The 19115-nt window shown below is 49.1% G+C and overlaps 1 protein-coding gene across 2 annotated transcripts in view; it reads right to left on the bottom strand.

The window, feature by feature from the left end:
- Nucleotides 1-19115, bottom strand: part of ULK1 (unc-51 like autophagy activating kinase 1) — a 101720-nt gene continuing 82605 nt past the window's right edge. For both annotated transcript variants that reach the window (XM_034790941.1, XM_034790942.1), the window contains exons 19-28: nucleotides 18566-18828; nucleotides 17533-17717; nucleotides 16291-16406; nucleotides 15527-15670; nucleotides 13244-13431; nucleotides 10001-10179; nucleotides 9687-9805; nucleotides 6533-6690; nucleotides 5335-5470; nucleotides 1-2573 (exon numbers count right to left, since the gene is read on the bottom strand). In XM_034790941.1, the coding sequence (XP_034646832.1) occupies nucleotides 2518-2573; nucleotides 5335-5470; nucleotides 6533-6690; nucleotides 9687-9805; nucleotides 10001-10179; nucleotides 13244-13431; nucleotides 15527-15670; nucleotides 16291-16406; nucleotides 17533-17717; nucleotides 18566-18828 (1544 nt within the window). In that variant the 3' untranslated portion in view covers nucleotides 1-2517. The remainder of the gene's footprint in view (nucleotides 2574-5334; nucleotides 5471-6532; nucleotides 6691-9686; nucleotides 9806-10000; nucleotides 10180-13243; nucleotides 13432-15526; nucleotides 15671-16290; nucleotides 16407-17532; nucleotides 17718-18565; nucleotides 18829-19115) is intronic.

Genomic DNA, 19115 nt, shown 5'->3' with positions numbered 1-19115 from the left:
TTATTTATTTTTTAAATCCGAGCACAGTGGTTAAGTTTCAAGTATTGAGAAAATATATGTAATATGTACACACACACACACACATATATATATTTATTTATATATTGGTTGAAGATCTGTAAACCACTTTTTTTTGGAGCAATATATATTTATATACGTTGAATGTGGCCAAATTTGATACATTCAAGTAATTAAGTACAGCTGGAAGGTTAGTGCTGAGCTTGTCATGAATACGGATCGTACACCTGTGGCATAAACACGAATCCTGGGATGCAACTGACTAAAACTTGGCAATAAGCGATTAAGTTTGTGGGGTATCCATGGCATTCAGTGTGAAAAGCACACGTCTGCTGGGAAGTCTGTCCTGGCTTACTGTTTCCACACTGCATCCAGGTGAACGTACTGCACTCGTAGCATAGCCTATTGCAGGACTGGTGGCGATCCTTTCCGAAGTGGTCTGCTTCTTGTTTAACATCTCCAGCCACAAGTTTGTTTCTATTTTAGGAATAGGCACACACAGCCACCGCAGCAGCAGGCTGTGAATGAATGAAACAATGAAGGCCTGATACTGAAGTGACACCTCACGTAATCAAACTCCCCTGGAAGGGGGCGGGGGTTTATTTACTTTTGTGTTCTGCCACGAGAAGCGTCCATCTTACCACAGACGAAGCTGGTTCACACGTCAGAGTTGTTCCTTGCATAATATTTTTTCCAAAGAGTGTCATACAAAAACGTGCAAAAAATTACAGCGGCAGAAAGAGAGAGAGAAGTAATGAATATTTAACCACTACGTGCAAAATGTCATTAAATCCCAAAAGCTAAGCCCAAAGTTCGCATTTCGTCCACGGAGGTTACTTTTTCCACTCAGCGCTAACAAAATACTGCCATGACTTTGATAAATTAAAACACGCCCGCGCGCACACGCACACACACACACAGGCAGCCAGATTTCCCCTCACACTCACACTCGCAGCATCCAAGCCTCAACAGGTCTTCAACCACCCACACCCACAGGCCTGTTTGGCTACACAGTCTCTTAAAAAGAAATGCTGAAGGTAACTGAACACTAAAAGGGTTGGTTGGTTTTATAAAAATTAAGCAGCAAAACAATAAAAAAAATGCATTTTCGGTTGTAAATATTTAAGATCTCAATGTCTGTTCTTGAGCTCTTAAAAACCATGGAGCTTTGTACTGACGGTCCTTAAAAAGAACATTTAAATAAAAAAAACCTCTTGGTACTGCAGGATTTCAAGTCAGCTTTGCCTGGCACGGAGGGGAACAGCACATGGACCGTGTGACTGCTGTTTGCTGCACATGCACAAGATACAGTACAGTTAAATACATACAGTGACACACACTCAATATATTGATACATATTCGCCTGAGGAATATGTATTCATATAGATACACACACGTAGTGCAATAAAACAACGAGGAACAAAAGAACAGCATTCCCAGCAGTCGTGAAGTTCTGGGGTCACCGTGCGATGCAAAGTCAACTAGTCAAAGTTCCCATAGTGTGTAAAGTGCTTCTTTGATTCACAAAGTTAGTGTTTTCGGAGGGCAGTGGGGGGAAGGGTTATCTAACCAACAGCTGAAAGTAGGACAGCATGGGCACCACCTCCTGTTGGATATGTACCGATGGGCCAAGCTGTGCAGTCAAGGGTCTAGGATACTGACCCCACAGGGGGAAAAACCATCAGGGCTTCTTGTAACGCTAGAGTTGTTTTTAAATATATATACACAACTTTCTTGTCCTTGGTTGCTCCCCGTCCAGGTAGGGATGTGACCCGCCTCCTCATGCTTGGTACAGGGGAGCCTCCTCGGTGGTGACACGGTTCCAGCGTTGCTCGGGAAGTCTTTCGGAAGGTTGCAGCTGTCTTCAGCAACGCTCCAGGAAAAGAGATCCAGCTTCCCCACCTTACTCCTCTCCGCCACACAGGAAGTGCTCCGTGGCAGGATATATACAAGAAGGGCGAGTGTGGAGAGGGAGCAGCTGCAGGTCAATAGCAAGTTCCTGAGTGCTTGGCTTGAGCGGGGACGGGGAAAGTATGCAACTGGCCTGGAATTCTACCCTTCTTAATTCACTGAACAGTCCACCTGAAACTTCCTGCTAACAGTTCAGCACATCCACTGCCAGCAATGGATGCAGCACTAAAATACTCCGGCGCGGAGCAGGAGGGCAAGGCAGCAGCCTTGTCCTTTGAAGTGGAAGTGGGAGGAAGGGAAATTCTATCCTTCGCCCCCTCCACCGAGAGGGAAAAACCCTGCATCTCTCCTCTGTCTTCCCCCAGTTTATATGGTGGGGAAGTGCTTGCAATCGCTGCTGTCATATGTCCCCGAAAAGAGAATCCAAATCCCTACTGCGGAAAACCTTCCTGACGATTACAAGTAAGATCAAGCAGTTTGTGTTCCAGGCTCCCCACAGCCAGGGTCCTCCTCCACCACTGCAGCAGGCCATCGGAAACGGAACGTGATCTGCTGGCATGAGGTTTGCGGCGAGCAGCACTTTTAAAATCACGCACAGATCCCCGATAACAGAGCCGACAGCCGGCGTTCAATACACATCTTACCTGTCCGAGAGAAAGGACACAGGAAATCAGTCTCTTGGCCTCCAGCAATATTAAAGCTAACAAAATAAGGAGACATATACACTATCAGATCCTCAGCCGATGTTAATGGGTGCAGCTCTGTTAAGTCAATGGAGTTACACCAGCTGAGTACCTGACTCAAAACGTCCTCATGCATAGAGGAGCATGAGAAGTGGGAATCATTAGAGACTCCAGAGAACAGTACTTTGGACACTGTCCCTCATAGGGACGTTGAGTTCTCAGAAAGAAAGGGCCCTAATTTGCCTCTAAAATCAATGGGGTGGTAACTATTTAAATCAAGGAAGTGGTTTATGCCAGTAGTGAGGATGGCTCAAGATCTCAACCATATTTGCCAAGGCCCAATCTGGGACACAAAGAAATCAGGGTCTGATCCGACCCTTATGGAGGCAGGAAGTTCAGAGTTAGGTGGGATTCATTCCTAAAGCTTCAGGCTCAAGATTCTGAATTCCTGTAATGTAAATAATTAATACTGGTAGGCGTGTGTAGCTGGGCTGTACATTTGGATCTAAAATACAGCCGGTCACACTCTAACAAGAGACGCAAGAGAGATTGTCTCATTCAGGAAGCTGTGAAATAAATTGGGTTAAAGAACATATGCAGTGTTGTTGTAGCTGTGTTGGTCCCAGGATTTTAGAGAGACAAGGGGTGAGGTAATATCTTTTATTGGGCCAACTTCTGTTGGAGAGAGAGACACGCTTTCTGGGACTATGTCTACATCACAAATTAATTCGGTATAACTTACGTTGCTCAGGGGTGCGAATAATCCACTCCCCTGAGCAACGTAAGTTATCCCAGTGGTTTTCAAACTTTTTTTTCTGGCAAGTCTGGAGCCAGTGCTCAGGGGAGGGGAAGAGCACGGAGCCCTGTGGCCTCCCTGCCTAGGAGCCAGACCTGCTACTGGGGCGCAGCGCGGTGTCAGAACAAGTAAGGACTAGCATGCCTTAGCCGGGCAGCACCACCAATGGGACTTTTAATGGCCCGGTCGGCAGTGCTGACCTGGGTTGCAACCTGCGGTTTGAAAACCACTGAGTTATGCCATCCTAAGTGCCGGTGTAGACAGCGCTATGTCAGTGGGAGAGCTTCTCCCGCCAACAGCTTTAGCTACTGCCTCTCCTGTCAGCTTAGAGCGTCTTCATCAGAAGCGCTACAGTGGCGCAGCGGCATCGGTGCAGCTGTGCCGCTGTAACGGACGTAGTGTAGACATAGCCTCAGTTTTAAAAAAAGTTAGTGACTAGATCTCTGTTGGGGAGAGGTGTCTTTCAGGTGGATTAGCCAGCGAGCTATGTCTCTGAATAAGTGATACACTTGAGACTTGATGAGAAGTGTCTGCAACGCCATAGCATTCCTTAATAATCCAGTCAGTGCCTACCATGCACTGTTAAAGCAGCAGTCCCCCCCATGCCTTTATTACCACTTCAGATCAGCCGTTAAAGTTATTATTTAACTGACTGATTGCTTGCAGGCTGGAATTCTCTTCTTCCTTAAGGTATCTAGCGTCACTGAACACCTAGGTGCTGATTAGGACAATGGCACCGCCCCTGCTGAGGAACAGGTGCAATCTAACTGGCAATTTTTGTGCCTCCAGGGGAAGAGTGTAGTTGGTGGCTGTGCAATTCCCCTGCCGCGAAGCCAGCTATAATGGTTTTGCCATTGCAGTTAAGTTGCCAGATTTAGCTCTGGTGAAAGCACAGGCAGAGTTGAATTTAACCCACTCTCTTGCTTTTTGACATGGTACTAATTAGACTTTCCCCGCTGCCCTGGTGTGCCGAGGCAGGTTCTGTAACTGAGCCATACTGACCAAGGGCAGAGAGAACGGGCTCTGTGTCCACACTAGCTCAGTGCTCTCAGAATGACACCCAACCCTCCGGCCAGCGGGACGGAGTGTCTGCTCACAAGGACAGGGGAAGGGTGCTAACTGGGAGGGGTCTGTTTGTCCTGGGGTGGGAAAACTAAGAGGGCCGGTTTGTTCTCTGAAGGATACGACGAGACGGGGCGGGGGGGGGAGCAAAGAGACTGGGGGGAAGGGGCCACAAGGAGGTCAGAGTTCAGATTTCAGCATCGACTGCTGATGAACAAAACCTGTCTGCCACGGTCTCAGCCATTACGGGCTCCATGGTTAAAGGAGGGGAGGGAGGACTTGGCAAAGGGTTCACAAGCCGGGGTGTGTCTGCACTGCAGTCGGAGGTCTGATCGTAGCGTGGCTGCTGCATCATTACTGCTGCTTTTAGCGGCACTAGCGTGATCAAAGCTAGCTTGGGTGTAACCGACACGAGCTGCAATCACACCTCTGCCTGCGGGGGACGTACCCTTAGACGTTCATTCGGAAGAGCTGCCGCAGCCCTGATTGTGTCAGGCAGCGACCTTCACGCAACAGCTACTGCCGGTTTGCTGTCCCGAGTGACCAGACTAACAGTCCCACCTGGGAACCAAACCCACAGCTTCGCTTCTGCCAGACCCATGTCCTGAACCAGCTCCTTCACACAGCATTACAGCCCTAGCAATCTCTCTGCCGGGGCAGCAAGTCCTTACGGCAGCGTCCTGCCGCTCTGTAAGCGGGAGGCAGGTAGCTGAGCAATGAAGGAGTTATTCCAAACAAAGACACTTTTGGTGCATCCACAAGAACTTAGTCCTGGTGGAAGGAACCCTGAAGACCGAGACTCTGGATCCACCAATGGAAAAATACACAGGGCTCTAGTAAGAAACTGAGTGCCCAGCTGCTCACATTTATTGATGTTCTCGATGTCCCCCTGCTCCGTTATGATGTTCAAGAGCCCCTCCATCAGCAGCAGAGCCTTCTGGTACCTCTGTGCGCAGTCCTCCCTGTGATGGAACATCTCGTCCAGGGCTGCAGACTGCACCTGTGTGCAGAAGCCCCCCCCCCCCCATTATTCTGTGCAGCATGAGGGTAGCATTGAGGGCAGCATTGACAGCAGGGGCAGTATTGAGGCTGCACCATCACGCCATGCTCAGCAGCATGTGCACCGAGAGCTGGGCGCCATTTCATAATCGTTTATTCACCCCAAAACGCCGTTTTGGTCAATCCAAACCCATCCACGAATTTGTGCCGAGTTTGCCGAATAGTTTTGAGGGGACCGAAACATCGAACTGGCACGATGGCGTTGAAAAGAAATGTTTTGTTTCAACGTCACCAACGCATTTTGGGCCGGAGCTACAAAACGGCCAGAGGAGGAGGACAGCACAGTGGCAATTCAGAGCCACAACGGACGGCCACGGGGCCAGCAAAAGAGAGTCAGAATGACTCTAGAGCCCCGTGGTTACAGCACCCACCTAGGATGTGGGAGACCCACATTCAAGTTCCTGCTGCCATAACTGTGTCATGGTTTTTTAATAAAAAGTGGAACAGCTTCACCGAGAGAGAGGAATGCCTGCCTCAGAATGCCCCATAGCTCAGTGGCTTGGGTACTCCTCCTGGAACGGGGGAGATGCAAGTTCAGATCCCTTCTCTATATCAGGCAGAGAGGGGAATTGATCCTAGGTCTTCCCACATCCCAGGTGAGTGCCCTAACCACTGGGCTAAAAGCAGGGCACCATCGCCTCTCCATGCTTAATCCTCTTTTGCTTTTGTTAAAATGTCCCAGATCAAAATGAAGAATTTCGAGTCGTAGTCAAACAAAATGTTTCATTCAACTCAACTCTAAATGTTTTCTGACTTTTCAATTCGCTAAACATTTGTTTTTGGTTTACCCCAAAATGAAACGTTTGTCTGATTTTTCTGAATTGCCAGCAACTGAAAAATCCACTATTCACTCAGCGCTACGTATGTCCCTTCCCGGCCCTCCAACGCGCAACGAGCCAGGCGTGAAAACAACCTGCCAGCACCCTGTATGTGAGCTGTGACCAATCATGCCGAGCCATGATGCATGCCGGACATTGTTCCTACAGGGCTGCGAGATCTTTACCATCTGCACGGCGTAGCTGAAAATGAGCTTCTCTGCTGTGATGCTGTTGATCCGATCCATGAGCTTCTGTTTATCCAAGAAGAATCTCTGGAGTCTCATGTTCAGAGAATGGCAGGCCGACACGCTGGATTTATAAAGTTCGTTCAGCTTCTTCACAACTAGGGCAAAAGAAACAAAATGTTCCTCTCCACTTCCTGCTTTGCCTCTTTCACCTACTCCCCACGCTTCTTGGAGGAGTGTCTCAAAGGTGCTTTGTTTAAAGCAAAGCTTCAGCCGTCCAGCAGCATACAGACTGGGACATACCCGTCACTATCATGGGCTTTGACTTAGCCTCGTGCAGTAGCTTCAAGGCTCTTATATGGAGATACCCACACATGATTCTAGTTCCCCTGCCACCAGCTCTAGTTTCGTTTCTTTTAGCTGAAACAAGGTTTAGGCCAGGGGTTCTCAAATTGAGGGTCGGGACCCCTCAGGGAGGTCACGAGGTTATTACAGGGGGGGTTGCAAGCTGTCAGCCTCCACTCTAAACCCCGCTTTGCCTGCAGCATTTATAAGGGTGTTAATTATATTAAAAAGTGTTCTTAATTTATATGCGGGTGGGGGGGTCACACTCAGAGGCTTGCTATGTGAAAGGTGTCACCAGTACAAAAGTTTGCGAACCACTGGTTTAGGCAATTCAATGTGTGCACTTTGCCTCACACGCCACTGGGAACAGCAAACACTCCAGAAACGGAGTCTCTCTGATCCGATGGCTGGTGGAGTGATGCAAACTTGCCTCACCTATGGTAGCTGATGGAGCCTACAATGCCAAGAGTGGTTGAAGCAATGGAGTGGAGCAGGGATATATCAATGATTTGCTGAGCAGCACTTTGCTCCCTGCCAGGTGAGCCTGACCTCCCTTCCGGCAGGGCAGCTAGGATTTTAAGGCTCCAGGACTGCGTGATGGAGAAGAGCAAGAAGAATTTATGTAAACGTTACTGTACGTGGCCAGCAAGCACAATCCAAAAGGGTTTTCAACGAAGCAAGAGACTGAGCCGCTTTTAGTAGCGCGGATACACGTCCTAGACTAACCAGGAGATTTTTCGAAGGCACACAGGTCAGCCTGCACAGCTAATGGGACTTGGTGCCTTTGAAGGTGTCCCCGTAATGCCTACATTCAACTTTACATGTTAAAAAGGGACTGTTCATCACAAAGTAGTGTGTCTTTCAAACTGCTCTCACTCCCTCATTTACTTTGAGACCCTGAATTCTAAGCAGTGCTTCGTGGGGAGAGAAGGAAGAATGGAATAGCGTGCCTGATTCCCAATGCATTTTGGTGAAAGCGCAGCTATACAGCTAGAGGCTACAATCTGCAAGGGACCTAACAAGCATCTGGGAAAAGAGAGGTTAAGACTTCTCTATAAATGCTCAGAACAATTTGTTATTCAGGCTACAAGGACAGCCGTAGCCTTGGCTGGCCACAGCTTCTGCAAACTCATTCCAATTCTCCCTGAATATGTTCTACTTCAGAGTTTGGAGACTAGTCTCAGAAGCTCATCCTCGGTTCTTAGAGAGCCCGGTGGACGACCTGAGTGGCACCAGGCAGTGGATGATGTACAGTAACGTACAGCGGATTTGGCACTCTGAAAGCTTCAGCCTCGGTCATCTTCTCTTTCAAGGGGGAAGTGAGAGTCAGTTACAGAAAATCCACGGAGTGGAGTAAAATTCCAGCCACCGGGATTTACTGATGCCGTATTTCCTTTGGCCACTGCCCTATGCCTGAACAAAACCCAGTGCAGCTAGAGTCACTGAGCAGGGAGAGCTGAGCGCTACGGCCTCTGCGGGGAAACTGCTCTGCAAAGGCTAATTTGCACCCAGGGGCTTTCTGAAGCTTTCAGCCACTGAACAGGAGAAGGTTTTCTAAGTGGCAAGGAGGAGACGTAGCGGCGTGACTTTCCATTTACACGAGTGGAAATTGTGTAGCTAAGTCCCTACATTGGCCACTGCAGAAAGAGAGGGTGTACAGTTATTGACAACACACCCCCTAATGCAGAGAGGTGATTTTCAAAGGCACAAAGCATATTTAGATGGCAGCCAATGGGAGATGGGAGTCTAATTGCCCTTGGTGCCTTTGAAAGACTCCCCCAATAGCATCCCAATGCTAAGAAAAACCCAGCCACTAGCTTTGTACTGACTAGTGGCCGCCTTGTGCGATGGCCAGAGACGCGCAACACGTCAGAACCAATGGAAGGCCATGACAGGCTGATAAACGGCTTCCTATGTTGCCATTGGGTATTGTTACTTCCTGTTTTTTTGTTTCTTTCACTTGAAAGTCACGATTGCCAAGAAATGACTCAACTTGCCAAGTAAGCACGCATTACGAATACACACAGCATGTAATTAAGTTGCACCCCCATCACGTATAATTAAGCACCTGTGTAGAGAGACATGCCGAGATATTCAGATCAGATGCCTTCTTTCTAACTGCAGTGAGGATTCATACAGCGGCACGAGGGAGAACCTGGGTTCTTGCATAAACTGAATGTCACGGGAGGAACAGGTTCTTTGAGGTGTATGAAAAGCATCCCTGAGGATGCCAGCAATGCCAGGAGGCTCATGTGCGGATAACTTTGCAAACCGAACGTAATACTTGGGAGAAGGTGGGGGAAGAGAGGAGGCAGGCTGCTGGCACAGAGTGGGGCTGCGTGTGCACGCAGACAGAGGGTGGCAGCGTGTAAGGAAACTGCCAGCACAGGTGGGTGGAGCGGGGCAGAGGAGTGCGAAGAAGGCTGACTACATGCATCAGTGGCGCTCACTATTGAGTGTGAGGCCACTAGCCGAGTTCAGTGGCGATGGCTCATATATGTGGATGGGGGAAGGGGCAGGCGTGTGCATACATGTGTAAAAGCTGCTCCTCTGGGAGCTCCAAAGAGGAGGCAGCTGGTTATCCACACAAGTGATCCCAGACAGCCTGCACTATGTTCACCTGGGGCACCCAGTATATAAGAGAGAGGGTCGGAACTGGCTAGCAGGATGAACTCAGCACTCTGCTCTTACTGCTGAAGTCTCAAGGCAATGCAGCGGGGGGGTGGACACAACATCCTCATTCCAAGCTCCTTTCCACAGCTCCGGCATTCCAGACGGGTCCCTTGTACTTGTGCTCAGGGGCCCTTACCTTGTTTGACAGTGGAGGAGAGGCACAGCTTGCCTGCCTTGATCTGTTCTATGGCCGTCTGCAGGCCCGAGGACAGCAGCTCTGCTACTTTCAGGTACAGTACCAGCTGCTCTGCATAGCTGCAAAGGAAGCACATTTCAGTGCAAGCAGATCAACGGGCTGGTCGGTGTAATTATAGCACGACCTCTACAATAAGTGTCCCAGAGTGCTTTCCAAATGCACACACCAGGCACGTGGCAGAGAGAGGCAACGCACAGCAGCTAAGATGGTTTTGGGAAAAGGTCAAGGAATCCTGGCTTCCCCCCGGGCCTTACCTCCATTCCCTGCTGAGAAGGCTGATCTGGTCAGCCACCACGCTCTCCTGAAGCTGGTACTCAGAAGCCACCGAGCTGCTCATCTCACTGGTGCTCCCTTTGATGGTGGCGATTTCCATCACATAGTGGACGAAGGCAAGCATGAAGCGCAGGCTGCGCAGGATGTCCGTGTGCTCTTGCTGGAGAAGGAAACACCAACACAGAGGTTACGTGTAGGATGCTGCGTGTGAGGGAGGCAGGACACATTGGCAACAGTGCCAGCACACGGAGGACTCATCACTGGGTTATGAAAGCAGAAGCTGAGGATGTAATTCTTCCAAGGAGCTGTTGTTGTGTCTGGGCATGAAATCCCTGCACTTGGACCCAAGCCCAGACACCAATCCTCCTCCTTCACAGATTAACGGAGCACAGCTTTAGGCCACCAGTTTACAAGCAGTTCCCCAGAGAAGCTGGTGAGCCAGGCTCCCAGTAACAGGCTAATCTTCCAATAGGAGTTTTCCTCTCTGTGTGACTGCTTAGGAATCCATCAAAGCCGAGGGGAGTTTCTGTGAAGCCTAATGCTTCTCGCTGTCACTGGGGCAAGCAATGGAGTGATTGAAAGCAGAGCTGGGCACATCCGGAAGTAACTAGCTCGAATGCCTATGTATGTAAACCCCACAAATACTAGCCTCACACCAGTCTGTCAATACAACACAACACCCCACTCCTTAGAGTCTTCAGTCTGAGTCGACACCGTCACGGAACCAACGTCTCCAGAGTTGCTTCCTATTTCAGGTCAGGAGTGAGGCCTGCTGACAGGGCAAACTTGTCCCGCTGCTGCCTGAGCGCCTGTTCGGTGGGTGAACCGTGGCCTTTGGCCTCCTGGCTCTCGATCCAGCACCTGGAGCTACGAGGCACCTGCATTTAATAGGGGGAAGAAACCCCACAGCAATGGGCTCAGCTCAGAGGGGCACTTCCCCATTTCTTGGGGCGTTTTACTAAATATAGCCTGAAGGCTAACTACTCATAGGACCTGCAGTAACTATTAGCTCTTTGAGGTGACTATAAAACCTGTTAGAACTTCTCGCTGGAACTCCTTGTGGAACTCCCTTTGTGGTATTTTCTATCAAAAATGATTGGAAGAGCTAGCAGGTCTGTCATGCATTCAATGGATGCATGCAGTGTCGTAGTCGTGTGGGTCCCAGGATATTGGAGAGACATGGTGGGGGAGGGGCCTATAAAAAGACATCACCTCACCCACCTTGTCTCTCTATTCATACAATGGGTCAGTCCTTCTCTCAAAGCGGCAGGTTAATGCCCTTTAGTCTATGAGTTATGGGCAGCCATCAAAGGGAGAAATACATCCTTCATATTGAGCAACCAATTCTATAGCTTTCTTTATCCATGCATCAGTTCAGCTTGATGGTTCAGGGGTTTCATACGTACATGGCCTCCATAGCACCTCAAAATCTCCAGTGTCTTTACCCTCACAATACCCCTGTGAAGTAGGGAAGTGCTATTATCTCAATTTTACAGATGGGGAACTGGGGCACAGAGAGATTAAGTGACTTGCCCAAGGTCACATATGATGGAACAGGAATTGAAACCAAGTCTCCCAACCGCCAGGTTAGCACCCTACTCAGTGGGCCTTCCTTTCTCTCTACCCATAAAGAGCCTATGGTACTTTCCAGCCCTGCCATCAGTAATCATTCAGAACCTCTCCTGCCCCAGTCCCCAATATGTACTTTGTTTTAGCACTGCACATCAAACTTTTAAATACAGTCCTGAATTTGTCTCGTTTTCCCCTAAAGGAACTTTTTCAAAGAAAAAACATCCACTTACTTTTTACAACAAAACCTGAGATAAATAATAGGTTTCAAAATGCCAACATTTCAGTGTGCTGTAAAAACGTCAGCAGAAAGCATCTGTGCGGAAAATTTGCCAGGTTGGCATTCCGGACAGATTCACAGGGCACAAAAGGGGTTACAAATAAGCCAAAAAAGCTGGGTGCCAGGGAGGTTTTGCAACATGCGAATGGATTATTAAAGCCTGCATTCAGCAGAAATGAGGACCAAACCAAAATGACTCACTGCGGACATTTGAAGCAGAACTGCACAGCATTAACAAGATCAAGCTGACATTTCCTTGGGAAGATTCTGTTCAGGCCTACAGAGGAGGAGTGGCTGCCACATTCCCATGCTTCTGGGGCTCTTAAGGTGGCAGGAAGTTCAGTTAATCCCCACACAACATGGATCACATCCATGTTAAAATCTCAGCCCCATGGCTCTGCAGAAAACTTAGCAGATGAAACCAACTCAGTGCACACCTGACAGCTCAAGTCTCATTTTTCTAATTTTTTTTTTTAAAATGGAACCATCAAACCTTAATTCTTAAACCAACAGGCACAGGTCTCTGCATGTAACCAGAGGACAATTTTTTGATATTGGAGTCAAGGCTTAGTTGTAATAAACCTTCCATAGTCCTAGATGAGCTTCCGTAAGATTATGAATAAAGATGAAACCAGGCCTTAGTTTTTCCCTTCACTCCCCAGCTCCACTGCAAATGGATAACCTGACTTACATATCAAATGCACTTGGGCGGTGGGAGCATTTGCTATGCTTCCAGCTCCATTCATGTGGGGAAAAAGGGGGTGTCTGGCTGCCTTTCAACTTGACAAAGATGATTCAACAGCCTATTTTGTTGGTTCAGAGTCTCTCTCTCTCCTGCTATCAACACAAGCATCCAGTTTATTTTCTTTTAGGTGCTTTCATCGGAGATTGTATCGCTAACGGAATCCACAGTGCATGCAGAAGATAGTAATAGGATACATTCAATAGCTTGCTGGCTGGATTCTGGCTAGACATCAGTAACACTTGTTTTTCTTTTAAAAAGAAACAACCCAGACTTTCTTCACAACCAGCTGATTTTCAGTCAAAGAAGAACGTGCAATATTGAGTGCGGTTTCCAACCTTCAATTTCATCTTTAGAAATGGCAAAATTATACCCTCCGTCACTCCAGTAACCAGCTACAAAGACTAAAAAGTTCAGTAACTTTGTTCCTTCCCAGACAAAGAGGACCAATATGCTGAAAGCATTTTTGACTTATTGAACTTTATGGGCCAGATCTGGTGTAAACTGGCCTTGCTCCCTTGCTGAGGGTCTGACCCCATCTGCTGCCAATATCCAATATTTTGGATTTGCTTTTGGTGATTCGCCCCCTCCCCCAACCCCTATTTCTGTTTTAAGTCCACAGGCTGTACCCACCTCCATGAGCGTCTCCTCAGGCAGTTCTGGTGCCTCAAATGTAACTGCCCCTTCCAGATTAGCTGCAACAGGATCCACCAGAGTGTACCGCAGACTAGATGGAGCTTCCATGGCATCCCCACCAGCTCCCACCAGCAAGTGTCTGCCGCTGAATGAGCCTCCTGAACTCAGAGAGCTTGAAGAACCCACTGAGAAGAAAAGTACACATGGCAACGACTTAGACATTAATACCAGGCAGAACTGCAGCACAGCCATTGCTTAGATGATGTACAATCCCCTCCACCACATAGACAGCCTGCTAGGAAGTGGAGTATTGGGTTTCTTGATTAGATGCCTAACAAAGAAAGCTGTAGATCCCAGGCAACGTAACTGTGTATGCTTGGAGCCCGTTTTTTGCCATCTCTAGTAGTTCTGACCCTATGGACAACAGCATGTCACTTCCAGGGCTCCTGGTTCATTTGGGTGGAACTGTTCTCCTCCCCCATTTTACAGATGGGGAAGTGAGGTACGGAACAGATTAAACTGTCCAGGGTTCCACACTGTGGCTGGGCCAGAAACTGAACCCAGATCTCCTGAGTCCTAGTCCAGTGCCCCATCCACTAGATCACCACCAACCACGTCCGCATGGGCCAATCATACTCAAGCCCAAAGAGCACCACAGATACATTGTTTACTACAAGATTTATCAATAGCAAAAGGACCCTTCAAAGTCATGCAGTCATAATAAGAGAATTAAATATATTCACCATAACCCGCATTGCAGCACCTGTCGATGGGGAATGTTCTCTTTGAGACACAGAGGATTCTAATCCTGGCTGTAATGAGTATCTATCCAGCTATGCAAATTTGGCCAAGATGGGATTCCCTACGGTCACTGAACATCGCGGTTGGAAAAGACACAGCCTTTCCCCTCTGGATTCCATCTGCTGCTCTACAGAGTCTTCAAAGGGCTCAGCCACATAATTGGCTGCTGAGTTACTCATGTACAGAGTTGTATGCAGCTTTCTTTCCCTTACCACCCTGCTTGAGAACTACCCCTCAAAGCTTTCGGGGACCCGCAAAGAAGATCTGAGTATTTCCAGCTCTTTGAGGGGAGACAAATGGAACAGGCAAACGAAAGGAACCTCAAACTTAGGGTATCCCCGAATTTGCAGGCCACCGTCTTCAGCAGCTTTAATCTGGCCTATACAATTGCTCTGTTGTTATACTTGTCTAATGACCCTATTTATGGTCACTCCAAACTTGTCAAGCATCGAGGCTGTGTAAGGCTTCAGCTTGCGTCACGCTGCCTCCGAGCCCCCTCCCTCCCAATAATGACAGCCTGCATCACACTGCCTCCGAGTCCATGCATCACACTGCCTCGGAGTCCATGCATCACACTGCCTCCGAGCCCCCTCCCTCCCAATAATGACGGCCTGCTCTCCCCTTTCTGCACATGCGCTAGAACACCTGAAGCAGTTAATAGACTAGGGGCAATGAAGATCAGTCACAGCTCTGCAAGCTCAGCTCTTATCCAGTTGCAACCCTCAGTGAACTTGTCATAATATACACTGCACGGCTTGCACTGGAAACGCTTAGGGGTAGCTCGGCATCTTTTCCAGAGGACTCTGAAGAGAATGGGGAATGGAGCCTATGTCTGATGTACAGGACGCTGTCAGCAGGTTAGGGAATGATTCATCTTCATACACCTCTGGTCTCTATAATCAATTTTCATGCTATCCTGGGGATTTTCTGCTCAATGCCAAAAAGCCCACATTTAGAGACAGGGACTGAGGGAGAAAGAAAGACGGCTCCCAGGGTGGTCTCCTTAATCGGGGATTAAAGCCAGTCCTATAATTAAACTCTACAGTTGATGGAGCAATGCAGCCTCATAATGATGAGCATAGCAGTTCCCCAAGTTAACTATTAAGCACACAGTCATTTCCTATTGAACCGCATTATTTAGAGGGGGTGAACTGACTCAAATGGACACTTGTTCTGATAGGAAAGTACTAAAAAGGGCTATTCCTGAAGCAGAGAGAGAAATAAAGTAACAAATATTTGCATCTCTCTTGGTCATTCACATTCATCCTCGAAGCAATGGAAAGAGCTTTCAGTAATAACTTGTGTTAGTATTTGCCAGGGTTATAATCTCAATGGCATTCAGGCCAGGAACAAATGCATTCTGCTAAACCTTTCTGTGCTGCCAGCGCTCCAACAACAGAAAGCAAAGTCTGTGGCATGAAGGCCTGCCATCACCATCTTCCAGACAGACCCACCAGAGCAGAAGGGCAGGGCTATTACCTGAAAACATCCTGGTCCTAGTGGTTTGTGGTGGTGTTGTCCCACTGGGAGGGGATCCAACCGTGAAGATCACTGGGGAAGGGCTCACAGAGCCCCCAGCTCTAGCCCCACAGTATAGGTTTCCTCCATAAGCAGCAGAGGGAGCTAACGAGGAAGAGTGAAAAGGAGCAACTTTTACTAGGATTATTACTCAGAGGGCAGGATTCCTCTCCTCACAACCTCAAGCTGTTCTCACCACTGCTCCCTTTCCAAGCATCCCGCTGACAAAGGAAATGACACAGGCTTGTATACAAACAGGGCACAACCAAAGAGCATCGGCGGCGTTATGTGGCCTCACTGCCCACTAGATTGTCGACTCCTGCAGCTCCTCAGAGGAGGGCCCCCTCCTACGCAGTGCCCCAGTTGGCAAATGGAGATCATACGTCCCCCTACCTCACAGGAACACCGCGAGGGTGAAGGCATATTTCAGCTGCACTTTGAAAAGCATCCGATGCTTATTCAATTGTTCCCATTAAAATATTCGTCATAAAAAAGACCTCTGAGATAATAAGTAATCATGATACCCAGCTCCTCCACAGCGCTTTTCATCCCTAGGTCTCCAAGTGCTTTACACAGGAAGAGGCATTGTTATCCCCATATCAGCTACTGCTAGCAGTCAGTTCCTGCTCCCAGGCAAGGAGACCAGAGACCTCCCATTCACCCAAAGCCCTGGAAAGCAAGAACCGGGCCAACTTGGGACATGCTACCAAGGCCTCCCCTCATACCTGTGATCTCCATTGGCTTCTCATTGTTCAGGCTGTCGTTACTGCCAGCTTCTGAGATCTGAGCCCCAAAGGCAGCCTTGAGAAGCAGGTCAGTGAGGCGGCCGGTGCTCAGAGATCTAGAGAGAAAATGAAAGGCCATGTAGGAAGACAAAGATGGTTTCAGAAAGGCCCGAGGTTTCAGTGAACTTCCACTCCCTGATCTGTGCCATTCCGCCTCCCCACCCGTTCTGCACGCTGCACGGCAAACGGCTCAACGCTGAAGCAGCTGTGGGCCTGTGATGCTCTTTACGCTGCTTTATCAGAGCCACAGGCGCATCTCTGGCTGGGACAGGGACCGGCTAGCAGCCTAGCTACCTGCATCACCACCTTCCTTTCGCTGATCTCCCCTTCCTGTCAGCATTCACCGATGGAGCTCAGCACAGAAATGGTTTCCTTCAGGCCTCACTCCTTCCTCTGCAGTCACCCCCTCCCCCAACGGACAGAACTGCAACACTCGCTATGGGGCTATTCAGGATGAACTCAGGAGGGAGCTGAACTCGCCCCACGAACGCCACACTTCAGGAGGACAATTAGAGAAGCCTAATGACAGCACAGCAGGGTTGAGGCCCTGAAATAGCCTCAGTGGTAGGATGGCTGGTTTTTAAAGGGATCTCCATTCAGGACGCTGGGTATTTTGTTACAAGGAGCGGTGCCCTCCTCACTGCGGGAACCATTTCCAAATGGAGCAATCAGCGTGTTCGTGCAACTGGTGGTAGCCTAGTGTAATTGACTGAGCCCGGATCCCAGCTGGGTGAAGCCTGGGGTCCTCATCCCAGCCCTGACACCAATTTGCTGGGTGGCCTTGGGCCATTCGCAGCTCTCCCTGGTCTACATTTTCAAGAGTGCCTGGTGATTGTGGTTGCTCCAGTTTTGGGGCGCCCAGCCTGAAACACCTTAAAGGAGCCTGATTTGCAGAGTGGGTCTTCATCACTGATTGAAAATCAGGCCCCTTTATACAGCCAAAAATTAGGACACCCAAAATCACTAATTTAGGTCATGGCCTGCCTCTGCCTAGGAAGCCTATAAAAGTCAGGGTAGTATGTGCCTGCAACACAGGCGTATTGTGAATATTATCTGATGACTGTAAAATGCAGTGTAGCTGCGAGGGCTTGGTCAAAGGGCAGGGGATTGCTTTTCCCCCACATCTATCAACCAAGCGTCACAATACGACATACTTTATGACAGAACATGTCGATATCTCACCTGCCCTTAATCTCTTCCACAGGCCTCAAGCCCAGGCCAGCCTGGTGGCAATGGAAGTGCCCCATTTCCTTCAGGTCTGGCAGAGTCTTGTTCCGCGTCGGAGCCATCATGACTCCCTGCTGGGCCAAGAGCATGAGCAGGTTCTGGGAGCTGGGAGTTTTGGGGAACTCAAAAGGGGACATAGCCTAGAAAGGAGAGAGTTGGGGTTTCTTGCTGAGTTATTTGTAAATAGTCTCATCAAGCCGGTTTTGGTTTTTGTAAATGAAGCTGTATACAGGAAACCGTGGCTGAAAACATCTCGGCCCTCCTCCTGCCCCAGAGGAAAGGCAGCTGCCTCACACATTTTTGAATGTTAAATGCCGCTTCAGAGCTGCGTCTGACTGACTCTGTTCCCACCACTGCAGGGGCCTCGGACATTGGGGACACCTCGATCGCTCGTTCTCTGCCTTTGGCTCATGACCAGCTCAGTCTCCTGAGGACTGAAATGCTCTAGTCTAATCCAACTTCCTGCGCTGAGCACGTTGGTGACGTTTAATGGCCTGCGATACACAGGAGGGCAGCCTGGAGGATCTGGTGGTCCCTTCTGGTCTTAAACTCTGAACTCTCTGATACAAGTGGAGACCAAAGTGGATCCAGAGCGTCTGCTTCACAGGCAGACATCAGGGCTCCCATCTCTACGGCTACCACCCTCAGGATGCTTGCAGAGCAAAGCCTTGCATTACAAACCCAGACGCACTGTGGAACTCAGCCCCACACAGAAGCCCACTGCTATGTCTCAGTCCTAATCTGTAGGGATAGGGCAGCTCATTGCCAGGGCCCTCTCCGATCCTTGGACTCACTGCTCAGACACTGATGCCAAGCGAGATATGTCCACTAGGAACAGGAGCATTGACTCATTGGACACAGATCACTCAACAGCCGTTGAGGAACAACTAACCAGCCGTGGCAAATCCGAACCAGTTTTATCTAAACACAGTTAGTTACTTCAGAATAACCCACCAGACTGAGCTGCAAGGCAGAATCCACAGAATACCTTTGTAGGGGAGCCCAAGATAGTTGGCAAGGGACTTCTCTGCATGAATTCGGACAGCTTTGGTGAGGACCTCAGCTGTCGGCAGGGCTGCAAGCCATGAACCTGCAGGGGCTGGCTGACGGGAGCGTGTCCAAAGTGAGGAACTAGAGGGTCAGAATGCTGCTTGGTAATCTTCTGCCTGCAGGAATGCAAGTCTGACAGGTTGGGAGCGCTGTGAAGCCGGCAGCCCATCCCTCGGGAAGAGTGCTCAGGCACTGAGGCACCTAGAGAATCCGAACACCCCCCACCCCACACACACAGTCACTCTCTGGTCAACTCTGCGAGCTGGTTTGATCTCAGGTCCTACAGGGAAGCCTTAAGAAAGCAGAGGAGGCAAGTTTGTCCTTGGCACCTACAGATCAAATCCTTCAATACATGGTCAAGTCCAGACTCTGTTCTCAGCAACGTGCCACCAAACTTTCAGGCCTGATTTAGGCTTTGACCTGTGGATGCCTAAACTCCAGGGGCTCATGAAATGAGGGGGCAGAGCTCATTGCTCAAGGTCACCTGC

Source organism: Trachemys scripta, chromosome 15 (assembly GCF_013100865.1).
Source record: "Trachemys scripta elegans isolate TJP31775 chromosome 15, CAS_Tse_1.0, whole genome shotgun sequence".
Classification (NCBI taxonomy): Eukaryota; Metazoa; Chordata; order Testudines; family Emydidae; genus Trachemys; species Trachemys scripta.
The sequence above is the reverse complement of the archived record's forward strand: the minus strand, read 5'-3'. Positions and strand labels throughout refer to the sequence as shown.